This window comes from Lepisma saccharinum, chromosome 4, assembly GCF_977018435.1.
Source record: "Lepisma saccharinum chromosome 4, izLepSacc3.1, whole genome shotgun sequence".
Classification (NCBI taxonomy): Eukaryota; Metazoa; Arthropoda; class Insecta; order Zygentoma; family Lepismatidae; genus Lepisma; species Lepisma saccharinum.
In genome coordinates, this window is record NC_139232.1 from 69802325 (window position 1) to 69815614 (window position 13290).

Sequence of the window (13290 nt, forward strand, 5' to 3'; positions counted from 1 at the left end):
GTAATTATATAAATATCCTGGTCATATTTGTAACTAGGAAGATCTTTCAGCAGATAAAAGATTACCCAGTGACGAAAACTGTACCGGAGAAAACTTTCTGAAGTACACAATTACAAAGTTTTCCCTTCTTTCATTACCCTGAAGAATATGTACAGGCCGCAACTCGAAGCTAGGTAGCCACTTCGCAGTCTTTATGAAGAATTATGGAAATTCATTTTATAAAACATCAAAATATGTTCAAATATGTAAAAATATGCATTCATAGCTACGGAACCACAAAATATGCAACCGCTTTCACCAACTTCCACAGTCTTAACAGCGACGATGGCGTCGGTCCTCCAAGAATCCGGAAACAATGGCTCGTTAAACGTCAGATGATGCGACTTCGCCATTTGTGCCTTGCATCTGACATTGAGCCGTTGACTTCCGTGTGTACGGAGCTAGGCGCTTGATAGCTGAACAGCGTCATCATTAAGCACTTAGCAGAGCGGTGCATTCTCTTCCCATTGCGGTGCAGCCTTTGTTTCTTGTTTGCAATCGTCACCGCGTGTCGGGAACAATGAGGCGGCCGAGGATTGAAGTGTCATGTCACGGTAGCAGTGGAGAAGGTCGCCAAATGCATCGAGTAGCGTGTCTTGGACTGAGGGGACGTGGCGTCCAAGCGAGTACTTCTTGAGAGCTCATGATGAGGATGTGCATGGACAATGTCTAATAAATTATTTACTTTGAGTTTCCGCCACTTTTTGTTAATTGCGAAGATGAGAATGAAGAGACAATCACACATGGAAGACAACGCAGTTCCTAGAGAGGATGACGCTGGCTGCAGGTTCAGGCGCCAGAGACTATCTAGTCTGCAACAATGCAGTCCAGGAGTACTATGTGGAAGTGAGGTTGACATGTGGGTGAATTTGGAAACTGTCACCCCTTAACCCCGTGGACAATGTCCAGTGGCTGTTGTAGAGAGAAATGAGAATTGAACTAATTGTTTATTTTACTTCGTGAATCATAGAGGGTACGCTAAGGACATTTACCTGGGAAACTCCTGGCATCATCATTGAGTTGCGAGACTCATACCTGCAGCGATAGACATTCCACGAGATGATATTGATGAAAGACAAACGCCAAAGCATCCTTTACCAGCAAAAAACTGGGATGCATTAGGAACAGAGTTTGATTTCTGGGTGTCCTCTCGCAAGTCACCTCCTGCACCCCTACAGAAACCATGTCAATTCTGCTAGGCGAGGTCTCATCGTGGTCATAATCGGTGGCTGGCTAGTAATAATGTGGGCCTTCCTTTACCTTGAAAATTACTGTTGTCTGGGAAGAATTGAAGTATTTGGGTGCGTAGAAGGGGGTGTTGAAGGGGATATCGCCAGATGCATACAAGTTTATCTTTTTGAGACTGTGCTACGCTCAATTTCTAACATGTCAGCTCCAACCTTTCGCCTCAATCCTTGCTGGCTGGCTACCTGATTCGACTCCAACCTGTGGAAAGGTTCCACAAAAGACAAAACCCTTACGAAGAGGGCAATCAGGATTGAGGAAAAGTGTGAAAATGTGGACACTCAGGATGCCTCATTGGTCTAAAAATGGCCCGTACCCAGGATTATTTTGAGGGGGGAGCCAAGCCCGAAACTGTGAATCTCTCTCTATCTTACCACCCCTCTCTCCTTCTCTCTATGAAATAGCCTATATGTCAATTATTAAATAAATAATATCATTAAATATATATCTAGACTTAAGACGTTAAAAATGTCAAGAAATTTGAAGATAGGCAATGTCTTTAATAAGTATTATATTTTGTGTCACCTTGGCATTCTCTCTTACAACTTTTTTCATTTAGATCGTTCGGTTCCAGGGATGACTCTCGACGCCTCGTAGCTATGGCTCTGAACTTTATGAGGCAGCGAGAAAATGAAGGATTGCGAGCGAAGTGAGCAAAAACAAAGTACAAAATGAATTTTTACTTGCATAAAATTTGAAATTGAATTGGCATGTAATTTTTGTAGGTTTTTATAGGTTCGCATTCACATATTCCATGGTTCGAGGGTTGGCCTCCCCCCCCCCCCCCTTTTGGTACGGGCCTGGGTCTAAATGTTAGAAGTCTTTGTTACTAGTGAGTAGTCAGATGTCCGTCTTCACTACATACCGGACGGTGCATTGCGGTACTAATTACGTATTTACACGTACACGTAATTTTGTAAGCCATATAGATAAGATATCCACCCCCTCGCCCTGATGTTTGTTGGGAGAACTTTATGAACACCTGTGAACATATTTTGTCAGTCTGATGAGAACTGAAAGCAATACCCAAAACCCTCACTGCTGCAACCAGTGGCGGCGTTTAGGATCTGCGCGCGGCGTAGTGGGGTGGGGGTGGGGGGTAGCCTGTTGCCCCCGCACTATGCTAAATCTTAAGTTTAACTGGCAATAACTGTCCAGTTTTAGCACCTTGCTCATCCTAGTTTTGGAACCTATCACCGCCACTGAAAGCAACGACCTAGTTTTCGTGTATCACCCCACAAGCAAATAAGACAGTTTATTCCATTTAATTCATTTAACTCTGGCACTGTAGGGCTTTGGCATCTGTTGTCCGTACAATCTCTTCAGCGATACCTTGACGCGATTGGGTCTATTCGCAGATCTCGACAACACACACTTCACATAATCTGGTACTATTAATTTACGTCACCACTGGGCATGCAACCTTCAATTTTTTGTTGCCGAACAAAAAAGTGCATATTTGTAACGCCCATATTTCTTAGTCACCGGAGTCGAAAGAAAGGCGGTTGCGATTTTCGCAGAAATTGGCGGCCAGCGACCTCCTTCCTTAACCTGACCTTGTGTTAATAGTCGCCAAGATGCCCTGGAGTTTCAGTAATTATCGCATTTGAGAATCTCAAGAGGACGTCAGGTTGAAGAAAGGGATCGTGTGCGTATTGGTTGTCTTGTCCATTCCAGGTGCAGGTTGCAACACCTTTGGATCTGTAAGCTAAACCAGGAGACAATGAATCTGATAGCATCTTCCGTCGCAGATAAACTAGGGCGTCAACCACCTCCAGTTATTGATTCACGAACTGTCATTGATCATTTCTCTTCTTGCACAATAAAGTCCTATGACTAATATATTGTATTTCATTAGTGGAGTAACACGTCACACACAGGTTCGAAAAGACTTGTCTTTTCCTCCTCAGATGTCTGTCGCATTGTCTTCAATTTTTTCTCTGGTTTAAGTTTTACGTCTGTTTTATTCCACTTTTGGCTAATTGCGACGATGGAGATGAACGGTGATAAAATGAGTGGACAATCAAATATATATTATATATATATGGACAGAACAGGAGCCCCATAGAGGATTATACTGGGTGCGAGTCCAGACGCCAGAGCCTCCTTAGACTGCCAGAATGCAGACCAGGGTGTACTACGTGGAAAAGAGATTGACGGTTGGGTGTCTACCAAAAGGGCCATCCCTTCAATTGTTCCAACATCGCTTGCAGAATCTATACACACAATGAAGTTGTCTGATTTCTGTTCGATTACATTATGATGCTACTTTCAATGATGTAATTTGAGACAGTCTATTTGGCAAGCTGTATAACAATTAATATTAATTTCGAAACCTATTATGAAAATCCTTTACATTAAAAATATCCTACTTTCTGCCTTTCAGCTTTGCTCCTGCGAGTTATATTGAAATTATATCATTGGGCTTGTGGGGCTTTACACAAGTAGTTCACAGTCTCGGATTAGGTGAAAGAACCATGTACTAGGCTGAACCTCGCCCTTAGAAAAGATAAACATAAATTTGAGAATAATAGGTAGGTAAAGGTGAAGGTTCTCAAAGACAGCCAAAACTAAAAATGGTCATGAAAACTGAGCGTGGTAGGGATGGAAGTGCACAGAACTTAAAAATTCCATCTTCCAATTACATCTAATTTTGAGCAGAATATGAAAGTTAGATTTTGGGCAGTTTGGACACTAAGCTTTATTATTAACATACTCCGAATAATCAGTTGCAATGTAGCCTTCTGCTTAATCACGTAAACCAATCTCTGAGAAAGGCTCTAGGAGAATCTAACATTGAGTCAATCAATTATTTTGTTTGTATTTTATTTAACGTCGCTTTTTCTGGATCCTCACGATAATTGAGATGAAGAGGGTGGTGATTAAATGGATCAAAGAACCTTGATTATTCGTGTTTTGGCTGGGACTCGAACCGAAAACCTTTGGCGGTCACCCTGAACATAACTGCCAGTAATCAACAAAGCAGCGATGGGCAGTTAAAAACTACTGCAGGTATATATAGCCTCAGTTTCACTGAAATGTCTCCTGTTTCTTCTGCCACGACTACAATAACAATTTTACGTCGCATTTTTAGCACTTTTAACTAATCGCGACGATGAAGGTGAGAGATGAAATTGAGGAAGGGACACTCACAAAGAACACCCATGCCGGGATTCGAACCCGGGAAACACGTGCACGTGAGATCGCTTTTTCACCAATAATAATGGTTGTGTCCAAGCCTGATCTAACGCTAGTGGGCCACCCTGTTGCGAACTTGCTAATGTTTTCGCCCTGCACTCCACTTTGAGAGTTAGATTTGAGACAAACTCATTTCAGTGTACGCATTCCCAGTGTACCGTATGTATGAAGTGGACTTAAGGGACCTATTGCAAGGGCTGTTCCGCAGACGCTTACTACTAGTCAAGCATCCACTATTGTTGTGGTATCCTAACAAAGGAAGCCATGTCATACAGAAGGAAGCATCGTACTCTGCAAGGCTAACCGGTTCCATGCGTAGCATACCAGTGAGGAGGTAACAACGCAAGTGCAAATGCATGGCCATATTGTTTATCTTAAACATTCGAACATTCCCATCATCCCCGGCTAGGTTTATGGAGCCATCTTTTCTCTCAAGTCTGCTCCTTGGCAGTTGACACGTGGAACAAGATTCCAGCATGATCTTGTAATACGCCAATTGCATGGTAAAGTAGTCTTGTAATATGCGCTGCCGGTCTTGTTTGATGTTATTAAGTCTTGAACGTCGATTACTAATGGATTTTGTCCATATGAGAAAGAGGTTATGGTATGAGGAATGTACAGTGCATAGCCCTATGCTTTCATTGCTGTGCTTTAAGTGGGAAGCATTGTTAAGAATCATGTCTTAATCTAGGTAGAATACCTTGAATTCACAGTAGGTTTATTTCCTAGCTTCTTAAGTTTTCTCTTTCATCTATGAAATGTTCTTCATTTCGCCAATTACGTGTAATAGCAGGGTCGAAGCATTTTTTAAAATGAAAAACCAGAGCATAAAGGTTTTCTTGCATTTTAAAATGATTTTTGGCAATGATTTCTTGGCACTACTTTATTGCTTTCTGTAACCTGTACTGTCATGAAGCGAACTAGGAAAGTACCAGCAACGTGCGTTCCTTCTTAGTTCACTACTTTTAAATCACAATATTTAAGCCACGATCTCAATTTTATTGCCTACAGATGGAGCAAAACTGTTACGCAAACCACTGACTCCACTGTGTTGTAAGGAAAACTTTATAGGCTTTAGAATCACTGGAGTAATAACAACAACTTGAAAAATGAATGACCTCTCTTCCACAGAAAGTATAAACTTTGCTTTTGCTCTGCAAGTGATGATAAATGCGTTATCACACCTTTCAAGTTTTTTGCAAATCACTATTTGAACCTTGCCACAGTAGGCATTTAATTAGCAATTCCGCTTTTAAAAATAGAGTTGATTGATTGCTTTGCTTTATTTTACTTCACTTATTGTGCCACTTTTGGCTAATTTGCTAAGATTGGGATGAGTGGTATGATTAAATTGATGAATGGACTCTCAAACATCCATGCCCAGGCCGGGATTCGAACCAGAGATCCCTGGCGTCGTAGCGCGACGTGCTAACCACTCCGCCACGGGGGCCGACCGCTTTTCAAGAAAATTGGTTGGAGACCAAGAGCACCATGACCACGACATGTACTGAAACGCAGGCTACTATAACATCCAACACATTGCAACACAACTAAGTGGTTTGTTTCAGACCCAAGGAAATTATTTCAACACTATGTGATACAGCTCCCAATGTATAAATAGAGGGTCTTCCGCTTATACTATAATAAAAGAAATAATCATAACATTGAAACAACTAATTAAAATGAGCGAAAGTTGGTATCACTATGAAGAGTAACGAGAAAGTTTTGAAGGCAATGCGCCGTGGCAGGTTGACCATGTGCAGGAGCTCTAGTGTCGTTGAAACTGCAGAGACAACGTCCGTCACCATGTGCACACCACAACAGAAGATGTTTTGTGATTTGGCACTTGCAGAATTGAAATCTGTACGTGGACATGTTACAGGAATACACTGTGCTTCAACATCCAGAGGGATCAATCTTCCAGCAAGATGGAGCCAGCCCCATGCCATTTTGCCAAAGAAGTCAGATATTTCTCCGACGACCACTTCAATGCAATGGAGTCGATCTCAATTAATGACGTGGCCACAGTCACCGTACGTTACTGTGTTCGACTTTCTCTTCTGGGTTTGTAAGGACCAGGCGTGTGTTACAATTGTTCGAGATCTTCCAGACTTGCGCATAAGAATTCGTGCTGCAATCAACGATGTGACGTCACAAATGCTAGAGAACGTATGCGCTGAGGTGGAATACCGTTTAGGCATTTGCCGTGCCACCAATAGTGCGCATTTTGAAGTGAACTAGGCATGTAACAAAACTATCCGAGTTTATGTATGTATGTAAGAAGTTTTGGAAATAAATCGTTGTAAGTTAAGAAAATATAGTAATTTATTTCATTATACGCCTCAGCGGAATACCCGGTATACATTAGGGATTTGTGTCGAACAGTGCTCAAATAATCAACAATAGCTCCATTTCTCAATACACACACCATTAATGAAAATTTTGATCCTGCCGGTCGACCAAATTTCTTTTAATGCGTATGCCCTTGACGCACAGTATGAAGATATCAAACTAGTTGGTTTTAGAGAAGACATCAAGCTTTCGAGAGCTAACGTCACTCGGGTGACGTTTGATCTTGAAACTTTGAACCGCGTACCGAAATTTAGGTGACAACTTCCGCAAACATTTTCAATGTTAAGATATTCCCATAATAAGGAACAGGACTTACCTGGAGAGTAGCTATCACTATCCGGCGAGCTCTCTGGAAGACCTCTTCATCTGACCAATCCGGATGCTTCGCCTGGACCCGTCCTGCTACAATATTGTGCCACCGGAAGAACAGGATCCCGAAGGACAGGAGAGCTGGGTTCTGATTCGTTCGAGCGTCACCAAGGACTGCAAGAGAATCCAGAGATTAGTAGATTGGAAACAGTGTAATCTTTAATAAATTGTAATAATATTTCATCTTTTATACACACAATTCAAATAAACATCTCGACACCACATCTCGCTATTGCAAATTAGGACCTGTACTATAAGTGCCAAATCTACTGGCGTCTGATTTAGGTGCAATATCTCTGTATTTTATTTCGGTTTGTATCCTACTGAGCCTCCATTCACTATGTGGTTGCTGTGTCCGAATACTGAATTCAAAAATAGTATTTTGGATCATTCTGAAAGATACCTTCATGTCGTTTGATGGTCTAGCTCTAGGAGATGACATCAGCTCAAGGTCATGCTCTTCAAGTTTCTCAGCTGCGTGAAAGATGTGCTCAAAATTCTCTCATCTTTTCTTAAAACAATAACTGTACAGCTTCAATAGCTGAAAGTGTATCTCCAATGCTTTGCTGCTTACCTTGTAGATTCCGGTTTAGATTTTCCAGAGGACTCAAAACATCAATAGCAATTTGCAGGCCAAGAACGGCGTTTCATATTGTGAAACATTTTCATAATCCAGAATACACTGTAGAACACTCAAATGCCTAATACGTGTTGTAAAATTCAATAAATGAGTGAGAAGTGAAAATTCTGTAGAGGACAGTAAATGCTAGGGAAAGATATTTGTAGTCGAGCTTTAAATATTATTTCAAAGCCTTATTCTAGTTAATAACAACTTAACATTTACTTCCTCCCTAAATGGATTTCCGTTCAGGTAATGAATGGCATGTGCCCCCCCCCCTTATGCCCCAAAATCAAGAGTTGGAATTCACACACTGGACTAAACTTCGCGAAAGAATAAATCAAGTATCGTTAAACAATGAATAAGCCCCTAATATAATGTTGAACATATACACCACAGATCTGTGCCTGTACTTTGTATTAACATTAATTAAGTTTGCTCTGTGAAGTTTTTTACTTACAATTTATTAGTAATTATACAAGATAGAGTAGCGAGAATGAAATAACTTTACCAATTTTAAACTACACAATTTCTGAGAAATTGAACTTCACGGAGTGTACAAAATTGTGCCTACTTTATCCCAAACGTAATTCAAACTTCAACAGTTTTTCTGCATCTGGTATTATTTTCAACATATAGCCTATTACACAATGAAATTTCTTTTATTAATAATTATTTTTAGTTATTAGATGTTAGCCATAAGCCACGATGGGTTGATGGGTTGTAGATGCAAATTAAATCTGTACTTTGTGACTTAAGATATTTGAATTTGTGTTGTGATATAAAGTAAATAGACTAAAGAAACTGGAATAATCTAGGGACGCTTGCTTATGAAGGGGTTTCTATGGTCAAGATAAAGAGAACTGGGACAATCATTTTTTGTGAATAGTTTAGTGCTTTTGATTGTATGGACACAAACCTTTACGATTTTTCTACTAAAATTTATAAACACAGCCACTTTATCAAAGACCGCATCAAGCTTCACAAATGATACACTTCATCTTTGCAACGAACAATATACTTTTCTACAGTTTCTCACGAATAGCATTTATTATTCATTAGTAACGGGATGGTCTCTCAATCAAACAAGAAAACCGTAACGAGGTCCCTGACGTAATAATCGCTGCTATATTGTGAGGAATCCTCTGGACGTGTTGGTGGTGTAACACCGCAAACGGTAGCATTTTCCCTTTGTGCGATTGGTCATCCGTTCAAGTTTAGACTAGATAATTGGGCCTGAAAAGGAGGGGATTTGCCTGATGCCAAGGCTGCAACCTCTGGAACACGAGTTGACCGTGACGTCACAGTGGGTTGTCTCAAGGCTGGGCGAAAATTCCGCTCCCGTGCAGGGACCTCGCCTGGCCTCCAAACAGAGCCGACGGTATTCTACAGGCTCGTGTGCATTTACAGAAACTAGTTTTCTCTTCTTATGTAACCAAACAGTGTTAGTAATTAGTCATTTTTGCGATCAATACGTTTCACCTTCACGCAAATTAATTTTAAGAGCAATTGGTCCGCCTCGTTGAAGCTTTTACATGCATGCGAACCCATATTTGTGGGCTGGTGCATACTTAATTGCAGATTGCTGGAGGTTAATCTCTAGAATTAAGTTCGCCTTTTTCTTTAGGTTTATGTATATTTTTAGCCTTAGGTAGCCCAGTCGTTAGGATGTCTGATTATCATGCCAGAGACCCGGGTTCGATCCCCTGGATTTTTTTTCAAGCTGTTCAAGCGGCTCTGGCGCCCACCCAGTGTCGTATACACCAAGTACCTGGAGGAAATTCTTGGGGGTAAGGCGGCCAGGGGCGTGGTGCTGTTTACATCAGCCCCACCTTCGGCCGTGATCAAGAAAGTGTGGGGCCCTAACTTTACACCCCCTATACGCCTTCATGGCGTGCTGCAAAGCACAGGGAAGCACTTTATTTTTACAAGGAAAATAAATGTAACACGAAAATTGAGATACAATGACACTCATGGCAGTATGCGTACTCTTCGCAACTTCTTAATTCACCGCCCCGAAAGAATTCTAAGTCCTGAATTCGTAAACTTAACAACAGTGCACTTCAGCGTCAGCTGAGAGAAGCCAACTTTGAGTTTGTTCCTCACATAGACACTAAAAATTATGCTGTGAATTATTTCCAATTTTGAATATTCCATGAATTTAGAAACTACAAACCGCTAATATAATACACACACTCAAACAGAAATAGTAAATTGGATTAAGAATCTCGAGGAATTCTTATGCGTGTTCGACTTGAAATCAGATAGGTTTGAAACACTGAATAGGGTGTTCCTCCACCTGGAGGATACTACTTGTGGATAGCTCCTAGGGGGTCGAAGGACATAAGGGATGCTGAAGAACTGGGTACCTGAGAATTTTCCCCATTGTTCTGGAGAGATATCATCGTCCATTGCATGCAAACTCTTCGCGCTTCATAACAAGGTAGCGTCTGACTTCTCTCACCTCGTTAAACGTGTCAAAAGATTTAAATTAAGATAACTGGAGCTTCATAATGCACAGTCATCGAGATCATTCGTCTGGGAAACATGCGAGTAGTCAAGAAGTGTTCTTATCAAGAACAGTCTCAGCTATATTCCAGATTTAATAACCCAGTGTAAATTTTACATTCAAATTTTATTAATTTTAGTCTGTTATTCTGAAACAACTTCATGCTTCATGGGTCTTTCACAGAATGAAATTCAGTAGGGGATGTTATGGACTGTTTCTGGATGAAATACGCAAGTCTGGAATTTCAAAATAATCATGCAAAAAAAAAATCTTTAGGGCAATTTACACTTCTCTCCGGAGTTTTCTGACTCAATAAAAGAGTAACGAAGGCAGACACAGAAGTAACACATCGTTAGATGCGAAAACTCCTCAGGTTTTGTAGAACATTACAGGTGCTCGATATGTCCTTCCTTCGAGACGCGGCACAGTTCGGTAACATTGTTGGTCAGTGACACTGCGACACGAGATCCTTATGTAACAGGAGGTATAAATCTGGAGAGCTCTGTGGCCAGGAAATAGTGCCAAAAGTGTCAAAAATTCACAACGGACGGTATAACTTATTCGTAACTAATAAAAGTAGACACACATTTTGCAGGTAAAATATTGATAACATAATTTTAATAAAACATTAGTTTCATAGATTTTGCTATTCATGAAACTATATAAAGGCTACAAAAAGATAAACTTTTGTGTAATGGAATTGAAATTCTAAATATGATTTAAATTATAGCATACCAGTAAACAGGGAATAAACGCATATACAACTTATTTCTTATTGTGAATAATACGCGGATATGAAGTCTCATCTTAAATCATGCAGGTGAACCTGGTTGCCGTTTACATTAGTTTCTTTTCAACATACTAAAATGCAATAATTATCCTAACCTGATCCTACAAGAAGAGAATTCTAAACAGATATACTAAATTTTCAAAACTTTGAAAATCAGCGTGATCTTGTCAGAAGATTGAAAGTTTCAGAAGATAGGCCAAATTTCATACGAAGCTTAAATTCTAATAATATTCTGATGAAAACTTCATGGTTCTTAACGAAATGAAAGTTTTAAAAAGGGATTACAGTTTTATGTATCCAGTAGCATTTCACAACTGATGTACGTGAATTTCTGATCGATACTGGATACATTCTAATGAAATTACGACACGTTCATCTGACAGGTTTTCCATATTCGAAAGAAAAATGCCAGTTACCCCTTGCATGTGTTGTGCAAATTATTTTGGTATTCCTGTATATGATAGCATACTACGAAGTCTTACTGATTTGATACTAAGTACAAATTAGTCACACCTGGTAGGTGTTGCCTTATACGTCCATTCCGGAACTCGATCTGTTTTTCTCCCCCTCCCTTTCCACCTTTTGTTGGTTACTACTGCGATATGTATGTAAAGCCACTTTTAGAAATTTCCAATAGGTAAATTCATTTACTCTTGAAATTATCAGATACTTACGGAACAGTCTTTCGGGGCTGAGCATCCTCATGACATGTGGCGAGGGAGAGTTGAATAAAGGCACCCTCTCCGTGTTCCTGGGGGGTACTTTACCCGAGAAGTCCGTCCGGAAGGTTCCGTTCCTGAAGGACCTCATGGCGTTCACCCACGCCTCGCTCGTGCTGTACACGAAGCTCCCGTCGATCCAGCTCGTCATGCGATTCGTCTGCGAAGAGACAATGGAATAAATACATAGTACAGGAATGTTCAGTTTTGTCTAACACATAAGAAATCTTAGTTCTCTTCAGCTAAGAAGGCTATTGCAAATTAGCATTTAAAAAAATATTAGCAACAAGAATATAACATAAATCTATATTTTGGGAAATTAGCCTAAAATCATGCACACAATGACAGTACCAAGTTAAAATATACTTGACACACTTCCTCTTCACAAAAAATACCAACAGTGATGAATTCCGCGAGTGGACAAGGGGGGGGGGGTCCCCTCTGAAAATAGAATTCGGACAAAAGCTAAGAAATTTGGCAATCTTGTCCACTTAAACTTAGGACGTACGTTTTCTGGCTTTTTCGTAATAATAAGCACCGATTCAGTCTTCTTTATAATTAAAAGTCAAAATAATGAACGGATTTATATGATTGTCAGTTTTCATAACTGCTAACTAATAATTTCTAAAATTCCATTTCATTGTAGAGCGGCAGGGTTGTTAAAACAGATAAGTATGTCTGTGGCTGTATGCTTCTGTTGTTGCAACAAATTTCAACTACTTGCAGTTCTTTCAACGGTTGATCAGTGAACAGTTTTCTGTGGAATGGTAGTGACGAGCTTGTGCAGTCTTATCGAAATTTACACTTAATTTAATTTAATTACGTATTAGGGACGAGGCGAGGAAGATATCAATCCCCCCGTCAAGATTGATATCCACCCGGAGGTAAAAGGCTGGATTCAACAATGAATACCAAACTACTGTATAACAACTGGCATACAATGTCAGACAAAGGAACAGCAGCATATTCCAAAAGTGAGTACTTGGGTTTAAGTCCACTTTATGCACAGAATGGCTAATTGGGACATGACCTACAGCATCGGGTATCGAACCCGGTGTGTGGATATATGCATGTATGTGTATTTATGTTATTTGGCGAAGTTTTTCTGTCACGTTTGGCTAATCGCTATTATGAGTATAGTAAGCGATCATCTGATGAAACGGATGAAGAGACGCTCACAAGGAACATCCATATACCCAGGCCGGAACTCTAACTGGGGAACTTCGGTGGCGCGATCGAAAGTCTGTCACTGTGTGTTACCGAAGGGACAAACGTGTGTGGTGTATATTACATATACATATATACACACACTCGCGCACGCATATATACGTGTGTGTGTATACCCTACCTATCTTTTTGTTCGATAAATTTTGAACCTTTTTGTTTCATCTGGGCATTGATTGAATAATATGGCCAACGGTCGGGCACACTTAGTACTGCCCTCTGATAC

The 13290-nt window shown here is 40.4% G+C and overlaps 1 protein-coding gene across 1 annotated transcript in view; it reads right to left on the minus strand.

Moving 5' to 3' along the window:
• Duox (dual oxidase) overlaps window positions 1-13290 on the minus strand; it is a 216362-nt gene that overhangs the window by 39259 nt on the left and 163813 nt on the right. The window contains exons 5-6 of the mRNA XM_083120709.1: window positions 11796-12000; window positions 7151-7317 (exon numbers count right to left, since the gene is read on the minus strand). Of these exons, the coding sequence (XP_082976835.1) occupies window positions 7151-7317; window positions 11796-12000 (372 nt within the window). The remainder of the gene's footprint in view (window positions 1-7150; window positions 7318-11795; window positions 12001-13290) is intronic.